This window comes from Erinaceus europaeus, chromosome 13, assembly GCF_950295315.1.
Source record: "Erinaceus europaeus chromosome 13, mEriEur2.1, whole genome shotgun sequence".
Lineage (NCBI taxonomy): Eukaryota > Metazoa > Chordata > Mammalia > Eulipotyphla > Erinaceidae > Erinaceus > Erinaceus europaeus.
In genome coordinates this window covers 41565860-41586735 of record NC_080174.1, presented here as the reverse complement: position 1 = coordinate 41586735, position 20876 = coordinate 41565860, and the positions used below count along the sequence as shown (strand labels likewise).

The 20876-nt window shown below is 45.7% G+C and overlaps 1 protein-coding gene across 6 annotated transcripts in view; it reads right to left on the bottom strand.

Annotated features, from left to right (window-relative positions):
• Window positions 1-7390: 7390 nt before the first annotated feature.
• The window catches only part of RPS6KA1 (ribosomal protein S6 kinase A1), a 52053-nt gene continuing 38567 nt past the window's right edge, over window positions 7391-20876 (bottom strand). For all 6 annotated transcript variants that reach the window (XM_007538649.3, XM_060205597.1, XM_060205596.1 and 3 more), the window contains 5 exons: window positions 10287-10448; window positions 10020-10096; window positions 9680-9797; window positions 8524-8661; window positions 7391-8342 (listed from right to left, as the gene is read on the bottom strand). In XM_007538649.3, the coding sequence (XP_007538711.1) occupies window positions 8220-8342; window positions 8524-8661; window positions 9680-9797; window positions 10020-10096; window positions 10287-10448 (618 nt within the window). In that variant the 3' untranslated portion in view covers window positions 7391-8219. The remainder of the gene's footprint in view (window positions 8343-8523; window positions 8662-9679; window positions 9798-10019; window positions 10097-10286; window positions 10449-20876) is intronic.

Sequence of the window (20876 nt, the reverse complement as noted above, 5' to 3'; positions counted from 1 at the left end):
TTTCCATTCTAAGTATGATATGTCTTGGTGTCTTTAGGTCTGGGTTAATTCTGTTTGGGACCCTCTGGGCTTCTTGAATTTTTATGTCTTTGATGTTGTCTAGACTAGAGAAGTTTTCAGCTACTATGGCCTGGAAAATGCTTCTTTCCTCTCCTTCTCTTTCTTCCTCTGGTATGCCAATAATGCGTATATTGTTTCTTTTGTAGTCATCCCATAGGACTCTGTTGTTGTTTTCAGCATCTCTTAATCTCTTTTTGAGATCTCTTACTTCTTTTTTAGTTGTCTCTAATTCATCCTCAATCTTGCTAATTCTGTCTTCAGCCTCATAGATTCTATTCTCTCTGCCCTCTACTGCTTTCTGGAGTTCATCTATTTTGTTGCCCTGCTCTGATACTGTTTTAGCTTGTTCAGCTAGTTGCAGTCTTAGCTTAGTGATTTCAGCTTTCAGCTCTCTAATAACCATGTTCCATATTCTCATTTGTTGTTCCTGTATTTCTGATTACAATTTTTTCAAATTCTTTACTCACTCCTGTTATTATTTCCTTAGCTAATGTTTGGATGTTGAACTCATTTTGTGCTTCACCCTCTGGAGGACTTTTAGCTGGACTCTTGTCCTGGTTCGAGTCTCCAATATTTTTTCTTGTTGTTTTAACCATTTTATATATTATGTTATGAGTTCCCTTTATCAGTACTTTTCAAATTATTGATCACTATTGCCTGGATTGACTTGTGTCTAAGTAAATTAATTAAAGGGTTCACAGTGGTGGAAGTTAACAGTTATTTCAATCCCTGAGTTGGAGCTCAGTGGTTTAAAAGCCTCTTTTTTTTTTTTTTTCCTTCCCTGTAGGCTATGGGAGCCTGAGGGCTTTTAAACTATCAATATGCTTCTTAGCTTAATCACTGACTCCTGACCAAGAGATAAAGCAGGGTGTGGCAGAGATAATCCAGTGGTTATGCAAAGAGACTTTCACAGCCCCTCAGCTATGCCATCTAGGTATAGGTCTTTTCCTGAGTTTCCTGGTTATATCTCTGTCCCTTGGTGTCCCTTCCTGTCACTGCTCCAGATTCAGTGACTTACTGGTTTCCTGTGGTCATTCTAGTCCTGTCTTGTAGGTCCTTGTATTTCATGCCATGTGCACTTAACCCACTATGCTACCACCTGACTCCCTCCTAGTGAGTTTTGTTCCATTGAGATGACCCCTGAAGCCCAGTAACTGATAACTGAAAAGCTCCACGGTGATAGCAGAACAGTTCTGTCCAAAGCCAACCCTGGGCACATTTTGAAGGTGGCAAGCAACTCACCCAGGTACACACGCAGCTCAAGTATGTGTCATCTGTCCTTTCATTTCTCACTTCAGCCCACAGCCTGGGGGGGGGGGGGAGTGTAGCAGAAGAAGGGAAGAGAAACAGAGGAAATTACTTATAAAAAGAAGTTTCAGATTGAGTCACAAGCATGAGTTAGAATTCAGAGAGAGGTTCTGGGGCAGGAGGGAAAGAAAAAAGATCTCATAGGCTAAGATATACAGATGAGTCGACTTCTCTCAAGTCTCTGGGTGTGGTTTCCTCTACTTAAAACTCGGGGGGGATAAGAGAGGCCAGAAGATAGCTCAACTGGTAGAGTACAGGGCTCCCATGCCTGAGACAGCTGGTTTGACATCTAGTGCCATGTACCTAGTGCTGCTCTGCCTTCTATGTCTTTGTTTGTTTACACCAGGGTTATCAACTGGGACTTGGTAACTGTAACTTTTTTTTTTAATCTTATTGGTTAGGACAGAGAGAAACTGAGAGAGAAGGAGGGAGACACCTGCAGACCTGCTTTACCGCTTGTGAAGCTTCCCCCCTGCAAGTGGGGACCATGTCCTTGTACACTGTAATATGTGCATTTAACCAGGTGCACCACCACTTGGTCCCATAACTGCAACTGTTCACAGAAGCCAACCCCCCTTTTTTTCTTTTTAAACTTATTTACTATTTGATAGGACAGAGAGAAACTGAAGGGGGAGAGGAAGATACAGAGGTAGAGAGGGGACCTGGGTAGTGGCGCATCTGGTTGACTGCAAATTTTAACAATATACAGAACCAGGGTTCAAGCCCCTGGTCCCCACCTGCAAGGGGAAAGCTTTGTGAGTGGTGAAGCAGTGTTGCAGGTGTCTGTCTCTCTCCTTCTCTATCACCCCCTTTCTCTCAATTTCCTTTTAAAAAATATTTATTTACTTATTTATTTTCCCTTTTGTTGCCCTTGTTGTTTTCATTATTGTTGTAGTTGTTGTTGTTATTGATGTTGTTGTTGTTAGATAGGACAGAGAGAAATGGAGATAGGAGGGGAAGACAGAGGGGGAGAGAAAGACAGACACCTGCAGACCTGCTTCACCACCTGTGCCTGTGAAGTGACTCCCCTGCAGGTGGGGAGCCGGGGGCTTGACTTTCTTTCAATTTCTTGCTGTCTCTATACATTAAATAAAGGTAATACATTAAAAAAGAGAGCGGTAGAGAGATACAGCTGCAGCACTGCCTTACTACTCAAGAAGCTTCCCTCTGCAGGTGGGGACCAGGGTTTGAACCCAGGTCCTGTGCACCACTACCTAGTCCGGTCTTTCTGTTTTTGGTAGAGGGTGACACAAACACACACAGAGAGAAGAAAGGGCATGGGGAGAGACAGAGGAGAGATATCTGTAACACTGCTCCACCACTTGTGAAGCATTGCGCTGCAAGTAGGGATGAGTCTTGAAATCTGGGTCCTCAAGCATGGCAATGTGTGTTCTACAGAGGCCACCTCCACCTAGCCCTGTCTCTCTTTCAGTGTGAAATTCTAAAATCAAGTAAATACTTTTTTTTTAGAAAGTATGAAAGGGGGGGCCGGGCTATAGCACAGCAGGTTAAGAGTACAGGGTGCGAAGTGCATGGACTGGCACAAGGATTCCGGTTTGAGCCCCCAGCACCCCACCTGGGGGGGGGGGTTGCTTCACAAGCGGTGAAGCAGGTCTGCAGGTGTCTATCTTTCTCTCCCTGTCTTCCCCTCCTCTCTCAATTTCAATCTGTCCTATCCAATAGCAATAACAAGGGCAACAAAATGGGGGAAATAGCCTCTAGGACCTGCGGATTCATGGTGCAGGCACTGAGCCCTAGCGATAACCCTGGAGGCAAAAAAAAAAAGTATGAAAGGGGCTGACGAAACAGTTCACTTGGATGGTGTGCTGGTTTACCATGTGCATGACCCAGGTTCCAGGCCAGCTCCCACTGTACTGAAGGAAGCTTCATGCTTTGTGGTCTCTCTCTGTCTCTATAATAATAACAACACAAGAGCAAGGAGGGAATGAGAGAACTGAGAGGCTGTCATCAGATCTGGGAGGAAGGGTGGGTGGGTGAGTGGGTGTCAGCATGTGTTAAGCGCTTACTGTGTAAAGTCTTCAAGCATTCCCTGTAGGGGCCACATTAACACCCCATTTTAAAGGCAGGGAAATCAAGGCTGAGAGGGTAATTGATCTGCCCAAGATCATAGACATGGAGTTAAAACTGGATTTTTGGGAGGGGAGATAGGAAAGGATAGCATAAAAGATATGCAAAAGACGACTTTCATGTCTGAAGCTCCAAGGTCCCAGGCTCAATCCCCAGCACCACCATAAGCTAGAATTAAGTAGTCCTCTAGTTAAAAAATAAAATAGAGGGAGTCGGGCGGTAGCGCAGCAGGCTAAGCGCAGGTGGCGCAAAGCACAAGGACCAGCATAAGGATCCCTGTTCGAACCCCGGCTCCCCACCTGCAGGGGAGTCGCTTCACAGGCGGTGAAGCAGGTCTGCAGGTGTCTGTCTTTCTCTCCTCCTCTCTGTCTTCCCCTCCCTCTCTCCATTTCTCTCTGTCCTATCCAACAACGACAACAACAATAATAACTACAACAATAAAACAACAAGGGCAACAAAAGGGAATAAATAAATAAAATATTTAAGAAAATAAATAAAATAAAATAAAATAAAATAGATGTGTTGCACCAAAGTAAAAGACTCTGGGGTGGGTAGGGGGAGTTCAGGTCCTGGATAAGGAGGGCAGAGGATCTAGTGGGGGTTGTACTGTTATGTGGAAAACTGAGAAATGTTATGCATGTACAAACTATTGTATTCATGGTCTATTGTAAAGTATTAATCCCCCAATAAAAGAAAAATAAATAAATTTAAAAAATAGAATTTTAACCCAATATTACCTAAATGTCAAAGAAAATATTAAACAGCAAAACCAAGACAGCCTGACCCACACCCCTTCCTTTAATAACTGCTACAGCCCCTGTTCCAGTTGAGGAAACCCCAGGGCAGTGAAGTGACTTGCCCAAGGTCAAGATTGGTGCTTGAGGGATGGAGGTAGGTGCCTCTGATTCCATATCCAGAGCTGTTCCCACCACCGGTTGTCTGTGGTTTTCACAGATGAGCTGAGCAGAAATGGAGGAGGGACAAAGTGGGGCCCATGGTGGAACATTGGTGGGTGATGGACAATGAGGGAGGTCTCCTGTTTACCTCACAGGGTCTTTGGGGTCCTCCCCCTCTGCCTGCCTCAAGATGACATTCACTGATGATGATCATAGAAATTCCTCCCCTTGCAACTGTTGAGTCATCTCTCTCTCAACCCCCCTGGGATTACTGGGAAGCCCCAAAGAGATGGAAGCAGTTCAGAAGACCTCAGTTCCAAATGAGGAAGTTCCCAATTGTATAAGGGGCTGCCGTGTGATGTGTGACTTTTCAGGAGTTTGGGCAGAAATTATATCTCTGGGAGATTCCTGGAGTGGGTGGAGACTGGGTCCAGACCTTTGAAGCCCTCTGACTGAGATTTTGTGAGTCACCGTGGATACACTGTAGTCAGGGTGATAAGCTTTGAGACAAGACAGATCTGGGTCCAAAACCTGTCTCAGTCACCTTCTGGCTGGGGGACTGAGGCTGAGAGGAGAAACAGTAATACCTACCTTATTTGAGTTTGATGTATACATTGTGCACTGGGTAAAACAAGAACTCAATAAACCATGCCTGTTACTGTAGCCATTGAAGGATGGTCACATTGAAGATTGGCAGGTTCTCTGGTGGCCTTTTATTATAAGGCTGAGTGAGCGAATCAGATCCATGTGCTAACCAAAGTAGCAAATGTTTGGATATTTAACATATGTAGGAAACCAGCCTTTTCACGGAGGGTGCCTGTCTCAGAAATAATCACGGAAAATACGATGCATAAGTGGATAAAATGCCAGAAATGCTCAGGGATTTTACTGTCTGTGCCAACAATTGAGAATCTAAGTCTCTGACTCAGAGGGGACACGTAGAATCATATAGACAGTTTCCTCCCGTTAAGTTTCCTCTGAGACCTAGATATATCTTACTAATTCTGTGTGTGTGTGTGTGTGTGTGTGTGTGTGTGTGCAGTCCAGGTGAGGGGGAACTTAACTCTTGAGTCCTTCCACAGGAAATCCTCCAAATCTTCCAGCTTGTTCTCTAATGTCTGCCAGCTGGGAAATCAAATTTTCCTACAACTACATTCTGCAATCTGACTAGACTCAGAAATCACAGGAACCACGGCCATGTGACTGGCTGAGCGAAAACCAGACAGATCTCTGAAATATGAAATAGACCTTGGGCATTCTCAGAAGCAGAGAGCCGGGGCAGCACATTGGGTAGGGGGACGTTTCAGAATCATGTAGATTTTGATTTTAGTACAATTCCACATTATTCATGTCCATGGGCAAATCACTTAACTTTCAAGCCTCAATTTACTCATGTATGAAATGGAATTAATCACATCTCACCTTTGCATGAGGATCAAATGAAATAAAATATGAATAACACCTAGTGTCCAGCACTTGTACATGGTATGTAGCGGAGGGACAGTAGGAGTTGTAGAATTGCAGGTAGGAAAGTCTGTTGAAAATTCTAGCATGGGGCAGGGTGGTTGAGTGTACGTTACAATGTGAGAAGACCAGCGTTCAAGCCCCTGGTCCGCATAGGCAGGGGGGAAGCTTCACAAGCAGTGAAGCAGTGGTACAGGTGTCTGTCTCTCCCTCAACCTCAAAGAAAAACCATGGATGCCAGGAGCAGTGGAATCTTGTGCAGCCACCAAGCCCCAGTGATAATTCTCATGGCAAAAAAAGAAAGAAAACTCTAGCAGCAAAAATAAATGCATGCATGCTAGTATGCAGCAGGGCTCAGTCTCTCACCGCATAGGGAACGTCATGGCACTGACACTGGCAAAAGCTCCTGTGCTGGGGTGTCTCTCCTACGCATCTAAATGGAGAAGCAGTCCATGAGCAGTGAAACTCTGTCTGGGTGGGGTCCCATCTAAAATGGAACAATAGAACAGTGCCAGTGGCTGCAGAGGTAGCTCAGTGAGTAGAGTGCCTGCTTTACAAACCTGATCCACAGATTTGACCCTTGTAGTGCATATGGCCAGAGAGGTGCCCTGGTCTGTTTGTCCCTTTCTCATTAAATAAAGAAGCCTTCAAAAATAACATAATTGGGGGCCGGGCGGCAGTGCACTGGGTTAAGTGCACATAGAACGAAGCACAAGGACCTACACAAGGATCCTGGTTCAATCTCTGGGCTTTCCACCTGGAAGGGGGGAAGGTCACCTCACAAATGGTGAAGCAGGTCTGCAGGTGTCTATCTTTCTCTCCCCCTCTCTATCTTCCTCTCCTCTCTCCATGTATCTTTCCTATTCAACAACAATAACAATAACACAAACAAACAAAAAAAAAAGAGGAAAAAATGGCCACCAGGAGCAATGGATTTGTAGTGCAGGGACCAAGCCCCAGCAATAACTCTGGAGGGAAAAACAAAATAAACAAACAAAAACATAATAGCATCTACTTTACAGAGTTAAGACTAAATAAGGTATCCATACAAGGCCTGGCCACTGGTGGGTAATAATGCAACGGTTATTATTAATACCACAGTGAAACCTCCCTGGCAGGAATGTGTAGGCAGAGCCCACAGGGCTCCCATATGCTCCCTCAAATGACCTGAGCCCTAGGAAGCCAGGCTAATTGGTCCTGGTCCATTTCTTTTTTTTTTTTTCTATTTACTTATTTATTTTCCCTTTTGTTGCCCTTGTTTTTTATTGTTGTAGTTATTGTTGTTATCCTTATTGGATAGGACAGAGAGAAATGGAGAGAGGAGGGGAAGACAGAGAGGGGGAGAGAAAGACACCTGCAGACCTGCTTCACTGCCTGTGAAGTGACTCCCCTGCAGGTGGGGAGCCGGGGGCTTGAACCGGGATCTTTAGCCGGTCCTTATGCTTCGCACCACGTACGTTTAACCAGCTGCGCTACCGCTCGACTCAAGTCCTGGTTCATTTCTTGTTGCTGTCAAAGTCTTTGAAAAGCAGAGAGAGAGAGAGATAGAATCAGGGATGGAAAGCAGAGGCAAATGCGTTTCAACTCAACTGTAAGTTTATTATTAGAAAGGCCATGGACAGATGAACCCTGAGTTACCAGCTGAGGAAAATCAATGAAAAAAAAAAAAAAAAAGCCCCTGCCCCTCCTGGCCCACCCTGAGTGAACTCTGTCCCAAGGTGGACCACTTCAGAAGTCTGCCAGAAAGTGCATTCTGGGTCCTGCTCTGCTGCCTGACTGCAGGGGACCCTTGAGGGCTGGTGTGGATGCTGGTGCCTAGAGCTGGGGGCTGCAGAGCCTTGGCGCCCCCAGCAGGGAGTGGTTCCAGATTCCCCTTCCCCCCCCCCCCCCCCCCGCAGCAGAACAGAGCAGAAAAGGAGATGACTGGGTAGAGCAAGTTCTGCTGAGCAGCGGCAGCCAAGAGCACTGAGAGGTGGCGCTGTCAGTCCTTGGAGGTGTGCAGATGGCGATAGGTGGCCAGTCATGGGGGTCCCCAGGGGAGGACCACAAAGCTACTCTAGGGAGTCTCAGCCACAGAGCACTCTTGTGTGGCTCAGTGCCCCTCCTGGGGTTACACTGGCTATTTCTGCTCCCAAAAAGGCAAATGGATCTTGTATCCATGGTGGTTGGTGACATTTTTCCCCTTCAAAACAAGTCTGTTGAATTGAGTTCAACCCGCAGAGCCTGAGCTGAGAAGAGTCCATCTTGAGGAAGAAGGCACTTCTCACACCCGTGCTGGGGGTGCTCTGGGCTGACTACGTCTGGGGCACCTTGGGGCTCCAGATCCCTCTGGCCCTGTGACTCAGGCCTGCTTTCTCTGGGAAGTATGCCAGCACTGCCCTGCAGCCTGAGCACCCTGGGCCCTCACAAGGTGGTAGATGGCAGCTTCCTCACCCGCCGCTGGGCCAGGATAGACGACTCAATGGGCTTCAGCTGAGGGGTGGGCTTGGAGCTGTTGAGGGCAGAGTATGTAGCCGCCATGGCTCCCTGAGAAAGAAGGAGGGGTTTCAGAGAGGATAGGGGCCCCAAAGAGTACAGTGCTGACACACCTGCATGTCAGACTGGTAATCCTGGCTTCTCCAGGCTCTGCAATCCTAATCCCTTGCCCATAGAATCTTAGCCTGCGCCCCCCACTCTGGGTCCCAGCAGTCAGGGGTGGCTATAGTACCTTCACAAGTTGTAGATCCTGGTGGGATAGCTGGCTTTGGGGGAGCTTATCTTTCTGGGTGATCCACGGGTGCTGCAGGACCTGCTTAGCTGTGAGGCGCTGGTGAGGGTCCACATGTAGCATCTTGGACACCAGGTCCTGGGAGCACAAAAGGAGACTAATGCGGGGGGTGGGGCTGGCAGGGGAGATCTTATGGGTAATGGTGGGGCAACCATCTCCTGCCATCTGCCACCTCAAGCCTTGTAATAGCCCTCTGGTCCCATCTCCAGCCTCCTCCTCCACCCCGCAGAGTCAAAGCATGCCTTTCTCTGAGCCTGATTCCTGGCTCGTCTCTTTCTCCTTCACCTTGTGGAAGTCATGCAGGAAAGTGGGAAGAATGTTGGGCTCTGGCAGACTCAGATTCAAAAGCTGGCTCTTGGGTTGGAAGACATTCATCCACAGAGCCTGGGTTTGAGCTCCCTGGCACCACATGGCATGCACCAGATGTCTCTTTTTCCCTGACTCTTTCCCTCTCTGTCCTTTCCTATCTGAAATTTAAAAAGATGACAGAGAGAGAAAAAAAAGTCTTCCAGGAGCAGTAGAATCACACAGGCACGAAGCCCCAGTAAACAAGAACAAAAAAAAAACTGACTCTTTCACTCAGCTGAATACTCTGTGCAAGACACTTCAGCTCTCTGAATCTCCATGTCCCTTTTGAGAAAAAGGCATAACACCTGCCACAGGAGGCCGATGGAGGTGGTGCTGTTCACTCAGGGCTCAGCCCAAGCTCTAGCACGAGGCTCTCACAACTGGCAAGTGCAGCTAGAACCGAACACTCAGGGGCTCACCCTGCTTGGCATGGCCAGCTGCTCTACTCCAAGTCTCCACTGCTCATACCCCTGGCCAGGATGGCACACCTGCATGTCCGTAGCTCCCCCCAGCATCCCTCTGTCCCTCAGGGGACCCAGGGCCCAGGAAGGTCCAGTAAGTGATCACCAAGTTGTTGAAATGAGGAAAGGGATGGGATGTTCTACTGGGAGAAAAATGACAACAGGAATTTGTGGAGATCCTTGAAGAAAGGAGGCTGCAGGGTACCTGTTTGTGATGCCAGGATGCCCTGGGATGGGACTCTGCCTCTCTCCCCACAATGAGCCAGGGTCAGGCTCCACAGACTCACCTTGGCCATCTCTGAAACTGTGTTCCAGTTTCCCCCGCTGAGGGTGAACTTCCCACTGCCGATCCTGGTCAGGATCTCCTCTGGCGTGTCACTGGGGCCGTTGGCAAACGGAGTGTATCTGGAGAAAAGGCCAACTGGTCTGGGAATAGTCTCTGGCTTCCCTCCCAGAGCTAGGGCTAGACTGGGGGGCTGTGACTATTCCCTCAAGGAGGGTTCCCCTAAGCGGAGCTTCTTCTTCCTCAAGGTGGAGCTCCCCAAGGTAGGGCCACTGATATAAGACAAGCACAACCCTGGTGTGAATACCAGGGATGGGAGAAGGGGCAAAGAGACTGGCACTCACCCTGCCAGCATGGTGTAGAGCAGGATGCCCAGGCTCCAGATGTCACAGCCTTCATCGTAACCCTGGCGCTTTAGCACCTGGCAGGAAGGAAGGGCGGGAGGGTGGGCAGTGCCGGGGATGGTGGCAAGTGCTTCATATACTTCCCCGCCATCTCCCATGGGCTGGATCCTTCCCTGGCACCTAGGCCAAGGTGATAAGGACTGGGGTCCTCTTGAAGGTGCCCTCTGCCAGATTCCCTCTTATAACTGAGGAAGTTTGGCCACTCACCTCAGGGGCCACAAAGTTGGCGGTGTAGCAAGGGGTCATGAGGAGCCCATTCTCAGCCCGCAGCTGCTTGGCAAAACCAAAGTCACAGATGCGTAAGCACTCGGGGTTCCCGGATTCATCCACGTACAGAATATTACTGGGCTTGAGGTCTCTGTGCACAACCTGAGGAAGGGGGCTAGGGTCAGTTCTCAATACGAGGGTGCTACACGTGGCCTAGGTCACCCGTCAGGGCCAGGACAGTGAGAAAGGCCCAGGAAGGAGGACAGATGGACCCAGAATCGTCAGGAAGGGCAAGGGGTCGAACCAGGCCCTAAATGCTGCTGGTACCGCCAACCTGAAATCTCTAGGCTGGTTTCTACAAGGCAGCTCTAACTTACCTGCCCAAACTGAACTCACATTTTTTTGAATTCAGTTTGAGGGGAGCCCTCAAACTGTTGGCAATATTACCTAGTGATAACTCCATCCTTTCCAATGCTTGGATCAAACTTTATTTATTTTTGGTCTAGATTATTTATTATGACAGGGATTGAACCTGGCTTACATATGAGCCCTATACACTACCGTGGTACTGTCTCCTTGGCCCTTAGGTCAAAATCTTCAAAAGTTATTTGCAATTCCTCTTTCTTTCCCATTCCTCAGTCAATCAATCAGCAAACTTTACTGACCCTTGCCTCCTGTTCTAAACAGAACTGCTTGAGACCTTGTCAAATGTAGGGCAGACTGGGAAGCTCTAAGTATTCCCTGGTCTTTCCTCTGATTTCCTGTTGCCCACTCCCCTTTGTACTCTGGTCTTCCAGCACTCTCTTTGCTCAGTGGACTTCAGACATACCAACCTCTTTGCTCTTCCTTCAACAAGTTAAGCATGCTGTTGCCTCAGGGCCTTTGCACTTGCTGTTTCCACTTACTGAATACTCCTCCTTCAGACATCTGCCTGGCTCATTCACCTGGCTCTGTCAGGCCTCAGCTCAACCTTATCAGGGAGGCTTTCCTAGACCACTCCAGGGAAATCTCAGTCACCATCGGTATTCTTTAGTCTCCTTACTCGACTCCATCTACACATATAACGATGAGCCACCATATTTTGCCATAACATTTATTTGCACCCTGAATATGCCCACGGGAAACTCCATGTGTCTGTGTCCCAGCAGTAGAAATAGTTCCTAGCACATGGCAGATACTAGACAAATATCTACTGAACAAACGGATGAATGACACCCACTACTGACTGTCCTTCCTCAGGGCCCCATCTGCTCACCCCTATCCTGAGCTACTGGGCTGCTCTACTGTCCACCTCCTCATCTCCCTCCGGATGGCTCTATCCCAGTCATGACTTTATCACTGAATTGTTGACATTCACAATCACTTCTCTACCACCGAATTATTGACAGTTCTCAGACCTCTGACTCCAGTCCAGAACTTTCTGAGTGCAGATTCATACAGCTGCTTACCAAATGGCAACCACTCAGTTTGCCACAGAGCCTCAAACCAAACTTAGGTTTGAACTTATGTTTTCCCCCTCTTCTTCCGAGCTAGTGTACCTCCCTGAACACTGTCAAAACCTTCAATGAGGCTCAGGAGGTGGTTCAGTGGGTACAGCACATGCTCCCACCCACAAGATGGGTTCTTTCATAGTTCCCACTGAACTCTGAGCCATCCAGCAGGTGTCCATGAACAGGCAGGCTGAAGGGCAGATGAGGTCCAGGACAGTTCACCTCCACAGAGTGAAGAGTGGCAGGAAGATGAAAAAGAAAGGGACAAGTGGGTTGGCCCTATTGACACGTTATAAACTGTAGCCAAGCACTGGAGAAGTCAGGACTGACTAGTCCCTTGGGCTCTCTCATTCCTAACAGAATCGTATGGCTCAGAGGACAAGTGCAGGCCCTTGAAAATGGAAGGTCATCTCTTCCCTGTAGAAGCCCAGCCAAACCGTCCAGGTCTGGGTGTTCAGCTTGGCTGAGAGAACTCCAACTTTCACAAGTGAGTTTCCTGGTTTACAAGGTGAAGTAAGACCAGCTGGCTTTACTGAGATTTTTTTTTCCTTTATTCATTTTTTCCCTTCTTCCTTTGTTGTTGTCATCACCACTGAGATTTACCACACCTCGTTGACCTTTTCAGTCAGAGAGACAGAGATTAGAGACAAAGTGAAAGACACCATAACACAGAAGCTTCCTTTGGTATGGTAGGGAATCCAGGAGACTAGAACCTGAGTCTTGAGTATGACAAAGTATGAACTATCCAATTGGGCTATCTTGCTGGCTCCTTCTCTCTCTCTCTCTCTCTCTCTCTCTCTCTCTCTCTGTCTCCCGGGCTTCACCACTCCAGGATGACTTTTTCAGATAGAGACACAAGGCAGAGAGAGTGAGGGGCAGTAGCCATAGCACCAAAGCTTCCTTCAATGGGATGGTGACCAGACTCCCAGGCAATTCTGAAACCTATGCCCAGGTGTACACATGAGGGGAGAAGGGAGCATATTCTCACTTCTCATCACCCTGCAAAGTGCAGAGGCTGGGTGAGAGACAAGCATATGACCAGGCTGAGTGCGAACCTTGCCAACCAGTCTAAAGGGGCAGCTGCTACTTGCTCCACAGACAGCTACCATGTGACAACTCAGGCCCAGATTTCAAAAGCAACCAAATTACCAAACCAAGGCCCAAACAAAAACAGGCCCCCCCCCATCTTGCAGGCCAAACAAAAAATATATATACAGGCCAAAAGTAGCCATTGAGTCAACAGGCCATGGCCTCTGACAGAGCTGTGATTTCAACTGGAAGTCGAACAGGCCTGACTGTGAGTCCTGGCTTACCAGCAGTAGCTGTGTGATCGCAGGCATGCGACATAGCCTCTCGACCGAAGGGATGATTGACAGAGCAGTGCACTATCCAAGTGAGGTATTTGCTAGCCCCCAAAGATTTGAACAAGTGAAACACACAAAAAGGCGTTCAAATTCATTAATTATAGAAAATACAAATCACAACTATAGGTCAGCTGAACTGGACTTGGCATATCGCACCAAAGTAAAAGACTCTGGGGTGGGTGGGTGGGGAGAATACAGGTCCAAGAAGGATGACAGAGGTCCTAGTGGGGGTTGTATTGTTATATGGGAAACTGGGGAATGTTATGCATGTACAAACTATTGTATTTACTGTTGAATGTAAAACATTAATTCCTCAATAAATAAATTAAAAAAAACAACAAAAAAAAAACTACAGGTTAGGCTCCATACTGACCAGAATCATTGATTAAGGGCTGGAAAATTCCAAGTGCTGCTAATATCAGAACTCTCACACAATACTGCTAGGAGCACGAATCACTTACAACTCTGGAACACTGGCAACATTTACTAAGGGTGGACATGCAAGGGGCCAGGTGGTGGAGTACCTGGTTGAGCACATGCACTATAGTGAAGAAGGAACTGGGCTCAATCCCCTGCCCTACCTGAAGGGGGAAAGCTTCAGAAGTGGTGAAGCAGTACCGCAGGTGACTGACTATTCCCCTCCTCAATTTCTCTGTCTCTACCCAATAAATAAATAAAATACAAAAAAAGAAAAAAGAAAAAGAAAAGATGAGCATCTATATACCATGGCTGAGTAACTCCATGGCTGGGTGTACACCCAGTGTTAAAGTGTACAAATGTTTGCAACCCAAAGACTGAGCAGTGGATAATGCACCAGACTCTCAAGCGTGAGGTTCTGAGTTCAACCCATTATCACATGTGTCTTAATGACACTCTTGTCCTCTGTCTCTCTCTTCCTCTCATGAACAAATAGGTACATCTTCTTCAAGCATACATATGTGCACCAAAAGGCAAACACCAAGATGTCAGTAGATCAGTGTTATTTGCAGTGGTCAATAACTGTTAGTAAATTAAAAGTTCATTAACAGTAGGACAGACAGTCAAATCATGGTCTATTCTTTCAAAAAACATTTTATTTATTTATTTATTCATGAAGAAGACAGAGACAAAGAAAGACTCCAGCATATCACTCCAGTAGATATGCTGCCAGGTACTGAACTCAGGACCTCATGCTTGAGGCCTGTGCTTTTTCCACTGTATCACCTCCTGGACCACAAGTTGTCTATTTTATGGTGGAAAGTAAGAGCGAGGAGAAAGAGTGAAAAGCATCTACACAATAATGAATTGTGAATCTCAGAGTCAGCGTGAGGGGCAGAGTGGGGGAGGTGGCTCAGTGCGTAAAACACATGCGTTAACCATGTGTGATACCCTGGGTTCAATCCTTATCACCACACAGGGGCATGAAAGACAGCACTAAGAGAATTCTCTGAATGGCAGATTGGTGCTTTGTTGCTAACCCACCCTCTCACTCTCTCTAAAAATGCAGGATATTAAATAACTGAACCAAGAGGCAGCTCAGTGGTTTCATATATGTGTATATATATAAATGGTCTGAGGTTCATTTCCAGTGCCACTGATTTTTTTTTTTTTAAAGAAAATAGAGGTCATTAAGTGAACTAATATTTAGACTGTTTCTAGCTACACCCTTTCTGAGCCCTTTACTTATCTTTCTTTCTTTCTTTTTTTTTTTTTTTTATTAACTTTATCTATTGAATAGAGACAGGCAGAAATTAAGAGGAAGGGGGAGGTAGAGAGGGAGAGAAAGAGAGAGACACTTGCAGCACTGCTTCACCATTTGCAAAGCTTTCCCTCTGCAGGTAGAAACCAGGGGTTTGAACCCAGGTCCTTGTGCATTATAACATGTGTGCTCAACCAGGTGTGTCATCACGGGCTCTGCCCCACCTGCTTTTTAAAGCTATATATAGGAGCATGTCTATACAGTATTCAAGGAGGGGCAAAACTAATCCAAGCTCTCAGAAGTCAGCTGAGGACTGTTACCTCTGGGCTGAGGAAAGCAGGGACAGGAAGGGGTACTACAGTGCTTTGGGGGAGCTGGACAGACTTTGCATTTTGGTCTGATATCAAGTTATCAGTAAAGTTTCAAACATCACCAACTTGTACATTGTTTTTTTATATTTATGCAATATTTTAAGAAAATATAGCTAAAATTAAAACTGATGGACCTGGATCAGCAAAACAGCTCATTTGTATAAAGCACTGCTTTGCTGTCTGGATAGCCTAAGCTTGAGCCAGGCCTCACTATATTAAAGGAAACTTCAGTGCTGTGGTTTCCTTTACCATTTCCCGCCTGCCTCTCTATCTGGGGTGGGGATGGGGGTGGGGGAAGTCAGCCTAGAGCAGTGAAACCCTGAAGATGACAAACAAACAAATATCCAGTGGACCTGCTCCATGATCACCTTCTTCATATCCCTTAGCTCTTGACAACAGACCCACTAATGCTAAATCAATGCACAGACTCCCTCTCCAGATATTTCAACTAAAGAAGTTTTGGGGGGGTTGGGTGGTGCTATACCAAGTTAAGAGCATAAAGTACGAAGCGCAAGTACCTGCATAAGGATCCCGGTTCAAGACCCCGACTCCCCCCCTGCAGGTGGGTAGCTTCACAAGCGGTGAAGCAGGTCTGCAGGTGTCTCTCTCCCTCTCCCCTCAACTTCTCTGTTCTAACCCCCCCCAAAAAAAAATTGGTCACAGGAGCAGTGGATTTGTAGAGCAGACACTGAGCCCCAGCAATAATCCTGGAGGCGAAGAATAAATAAATAAATGAAAATGAAAATGAAAATAAAAATAAAAAAGAAGTTTCATATTTCTTCTTCATCTGCACCTGGAAACTTAGTCAACTCCTTGCTAGGGGAAAAGTGACAAACAGTCCCCCATAACATCCTCACCAACGTGGCTGTTTGTGCTGAGAGTTTTCATATTCTTCGTGGAGGGGCTCACTGTTTTGAGGGGTAGTTTCCACTTTACAGATTGCTTCCTTGCTCTCAGCCTCAGAGGGCTGCTGGGAACTTATGGTTCAGCAACCTTCTAAACCTTCTTGAGGGTAACTTTGAGATCAAGACAGGAAAAGGAAACACACTTAACTGTCTGACCTGACACCATAGTCTGCTTGGATTGGCCATTTCAAAAACCAAAACCACTACAAACCTGACCATTAAAAGTACATGTGGTAACCAAACTGAAGCTCTGGTTATGAGGTAAAGTTCTTCTTCTTCTTCTTTTTTTTTTTTTTAATTTTTTAAAAAAATATTTTATTTTATTTATTTATTCCCTTTTGTTGCCCTTGTTTTATTGTTGTAGTTATTATTGTTGTTGTTATTGATGTCATCGTTGTTGTTATTGATGTCGTTGCTGGATAGGACAGAGAGAAACAGAGAGAGGAGGGGAAGACAGAGAGGGGGAGAGAAAGATAGACACCTGCAGACCTGCTTCACCGCCTGTGAAGCGACTCCCCTGCAGGTGGGGAGCCGGGGTTCGAACCGGGATCCTTATGCCGGTCCTTGTGCTTTGCGCCACCTGTGCTTAACCCACTGCGCTACAGCCCGACTCCTCCTTCTTCTTCTTTTTTAAATTAAACAAAGGAACTTCCTGTAGTATATGAGAATCAGAAATTGCATTTTGCTAGTTCTAATGAAATAAATGATTTAGGCAAAGATCCTGAGACGATCAAAGTATTGCATGAGCACCCACTGAGAGGCCATGTAAATACATCAACCATCTCCTGAAAGGGCTACAGCAATGTATTAACAGCAGCACAGTAAAAGTAGGGGGTTTCAACACCCCTTGGATGCTAGACCAGAAACTACCAAATACTTAGAGGAAAACATTGGCAGAATTCTTTTCCCTATAAATTTTAAAGGTGTCTTCAATGAAACAAACCCAATTATATATTTTTTAAAAAGTTGAACAATAAACACAAAGCAGAGCTTGGACTGGGTTTGGTGTATTGCACCAAAGTAAAGGACTCTGGGGTGGGGGTGGTTCAAGTCCTGGAACATGATGGCAGAGGAGGACCCAGAGGGGGGTTGAAAACTGAGAAATGGGGACAGGGGTAGATGGCATAATGGTTATGCAAACAGACTCTTATTCCTGAGGCTCCAAGGTCTCAGGTTCATGGTGAATTCACCCTCTTTACCCTATCTTGGAGCTTGAAGGAATCATATTAAGTGAGATAAGTCAGACAGAGAAGGATGAATATGGGGTGATCCCACTCATAGACTGAAGTTGATAAACAAGATCAGAAGGGAAAATGCAAAGCAGAACTTGGATACTTTGGTGTATTGCACCAAAGTAAAATACTCTGGGGTTGGGGAAGGGTTCAAGTCCTGGAACATGATGGCAGAGGAGGACCTGGTGGGGGTTGTATTGTTACGTGGAAATATTATATATGTACAAACTATTATATTTTACTGTTGACTGTAAACCATTAATCCCCCAATAAAGAAATTAAAAGAAAAAGAAAGTATTGTATGAGCTCCACTGAGTAACAACACCGCACCCAGAAATTGTTTTTTGTTGTTGTTGTAATATTTTATTTATGTATTTTGAATAGAGACAGAAACTGAGAGTGAAGGGGCAGTAGAAAGAAAAAGAGAGAGCACGGCTTCACCGCTCATGAAGTCTCTGCCCTCAGGTGGGGACAGGGCTTAAACCTGGTTCTTCATGCACTCTAATATGTATGCTCAACCAGGTGTACCACTACCTGGCCCCACTTGAGTAATTTTTTTTTTTTTGAGAAAGAGGGGTAGGGGAGGGGGAGAGAGAGAGAGAGAGAGAGAGAGAGAACCAGAGCATCACTCTGGTACATGTGATGTTAAGGACAAAACTTGGGACCTTGTGCTTTTAAGGTTAATGCTCTAGTCACTGCACCACCTCCTGGGTCACAAATGTTATAATAGAAAAATGTCTTTTTTTTTAAAAAAAAATTTATTTATTCTCTCCTTGTTTTATTGTTGTAATTATTGTTGTTATTGATGTCATCGTTGTTGGATAGGACAGAGAGAAATGGAGAAAAGAGGGGGAAGACAGAGAGGGGGAGAGAAAGATAGACACCTGCAGACCTGCTTCACCGCCTGTGAAGCGACTCCCTTACAGGGGGGGAGCCAGGGGCTTGAACCGGGATCTTTACACTGGTCCTTGCGCATTGTGCCACATGCGCTTAACCCACTGCGCTACCACCTGACTCCCTAGAAAACGTCTTTTTAAGAGTTATATAACTGGAGCCAGGCAGTGGTTCACCTGGTTGAGCACACATGCTTCTATGCACAAGGACCCGGGTTTGACAGTCCCAGTCCCCACTTGCAGGGGGAAGGTTCCTGTGTGGTGAAGCACTGCCGGAAGTGTATCTTTTCTAGTCCCCTGTCTCCTCTCAATTTATCCCTTTTCTATCAAATAAATAAATGAAATTTTAAAAAGAATTACATAACTAAGATAATGTATGGTCTGTGATATGCTTTTTTTTTTTTTCCTTTTTTAAAATTGCCATCAGGGTTATTACTGGGGCTTAGTGCCTGCACAATGAATAATTCCCCCATTCTCAGCGGCCAGTCCCCCCTACACATACACTCCCCCCCCACCTTTATTTGATAGGACAAAGAGAAATTGAGAGGGGAGGGGGAGATGGAGTAGGAGACACACAGAAAGAGACCTGTCAGCACTTGCTTCACTGACCATGGATCCCCCCATCCACCCACCAGGTGGGGAGTCGGGGCCCAAACCCAGGTCCTTGAGCATTTCATGTGCATTTAACCAGGTGAGCTACCACCTGGTCCTCTGAGATGTGCTTTATTTTATTATTTTATTATTTTTTAAATTTCATATGAGAGCAAGAAAAGCTAGAGCATCACTGTGGTACATCCAACATTGGGAATTAAATCAGGAACTTTAGGCATGCAAGCCCTACACTCTACCAACTGAATTATATTCCTAGCTGCTGAGATATGCTTCAAAATATTTTCATATCTGCTCATTTATTGAGAGAATCAGAGCACCTTTTCAGTATATGTGGTGCTGAGAATTAAAATCAGGAGCCCCAGGCATGCAAATCCTGCATTCTGCCATGAAGCCTTCTCTCCAGTCACTAAAGTACTTTAATTGTAGGTATTTATGAATTGTCAAATGTTTGTAACTGCCTTTCAAATGTGTCCATAAAAAATATATGTAAAAAAGGCACTGCAGATAAAGAGAGAAAGCAAATGTAACACTGTTAAGCACTGGTGACTCTAGAAGGAAAAATGGTTTTTATTTATTTATATATATATTTTTTATTTATATTTTTTAAGTTATCTTTTATTTATTGGAGACACCAGAAATTGTGAGGAAGGGGGAGACAGAGAAGGAAAGAGACAGAGAGACACCTGCTGCACTGCTTCACCACTTGCAAAGCTTTCCCCCTATAGGTGGGGACCGGAGGCTCGAATCTGGGACTTTGCACATTGTAACATGTGCTCTCAACCAGGTGCACTACCACCCACCCCCTGGAAAATGGTTTTCATTGTACTGGTTTTTTTTCTTAAAATTTTCTGTAGATCTGCGCTTTTTCTTCAATAAAAATATAGTGAATATGCTTCAGTAAAAAGTAAAGGAAGAAAGGAAAAAGAGAACCCAGTATAAATATCTCGACAATTCTTAACTCTAGGTCACGGGTATACAGGAATTCATTATATTATTATTTTATATATCTATTTATTTACTTTCCCTTTTATTGCCCTTTTTATTGTTGTTGTAGTTATTACTGTTGTTGTTGAAGTCATCGTTGTTAGATAGGACAGAGAGAAATGGAGAGTGGAGGCGAAGACAGGGAGAGAAAGACAGACACCTGCAGGCCTGCTTCACCGCCTGTGAAGTGACTCCCCCTGCAGGTGGGGAGCCGGGGGCTCGAACCGGGGTCCGTCCGCTAGTCCTGCACAATGAGTCACCTGTGCTTAACCTGGTGCACTACTGCCCGACTCCCCATTATATTATTTCTATAGTTTTGTCTATGTCTGAAAATGTTCCTAACAAAAAGTTAATTTAAGGGAGGGGAGATAGCATAATGGTATGTAAAAAGCTTCATGCCTGAAGCTTCAAAATTCCAGGTTCAATCCCCTGCACCACCACAAGCCAGAGCTGAGAAGTGTTCTGGTAAAAGTGAATGAATAAGGGAGCTCGGTGGTAGCACACTGGGTTAAGCGCAGGTGGCACAAAGTGCAAGTACTGGCATAAGGATCCCAGTTTGAGCCCCCAGCTCCCTAACTGCTGGGGAGTCGCTTCACAAGCAGTGAAGCAGGTCTGCAGATGTCTTATCTTTCTCTCCCCGTCTTCCCCTCCTCTTTCCATTTCTCTCTGTCCTATCCAAAGATGACGACATCAATAACAACAATAACTATAAAAATAAAACAACAAGGGCAACAAAAGGGAAAAATAAATAAATATTAAAAAAAAAACCCTGAAATGTCACACATGTACAATCTATTGTATTATGTCAATGGTAAACCAACAAGAAATTTAAAAAAAAAAAGTTAATTTAAAAAGAAATTCAGCAGGGCCAGGTGGTGGCGCACCTGGTTGAGTGCACATGTTATAATGAGCAAGGACCCAGGTTTGAGTCCCTGGTCCCCACCTGCAGGGGGAAAGCTTCACAAGTGGTGAAGTAGGACTGCAGGTGTCTCTCTGTCTCTTTTCCTCTGTATTCCCCCTTTCCCTCTTGATTTCTGGCTGACTCTATCCAATAAATAAAT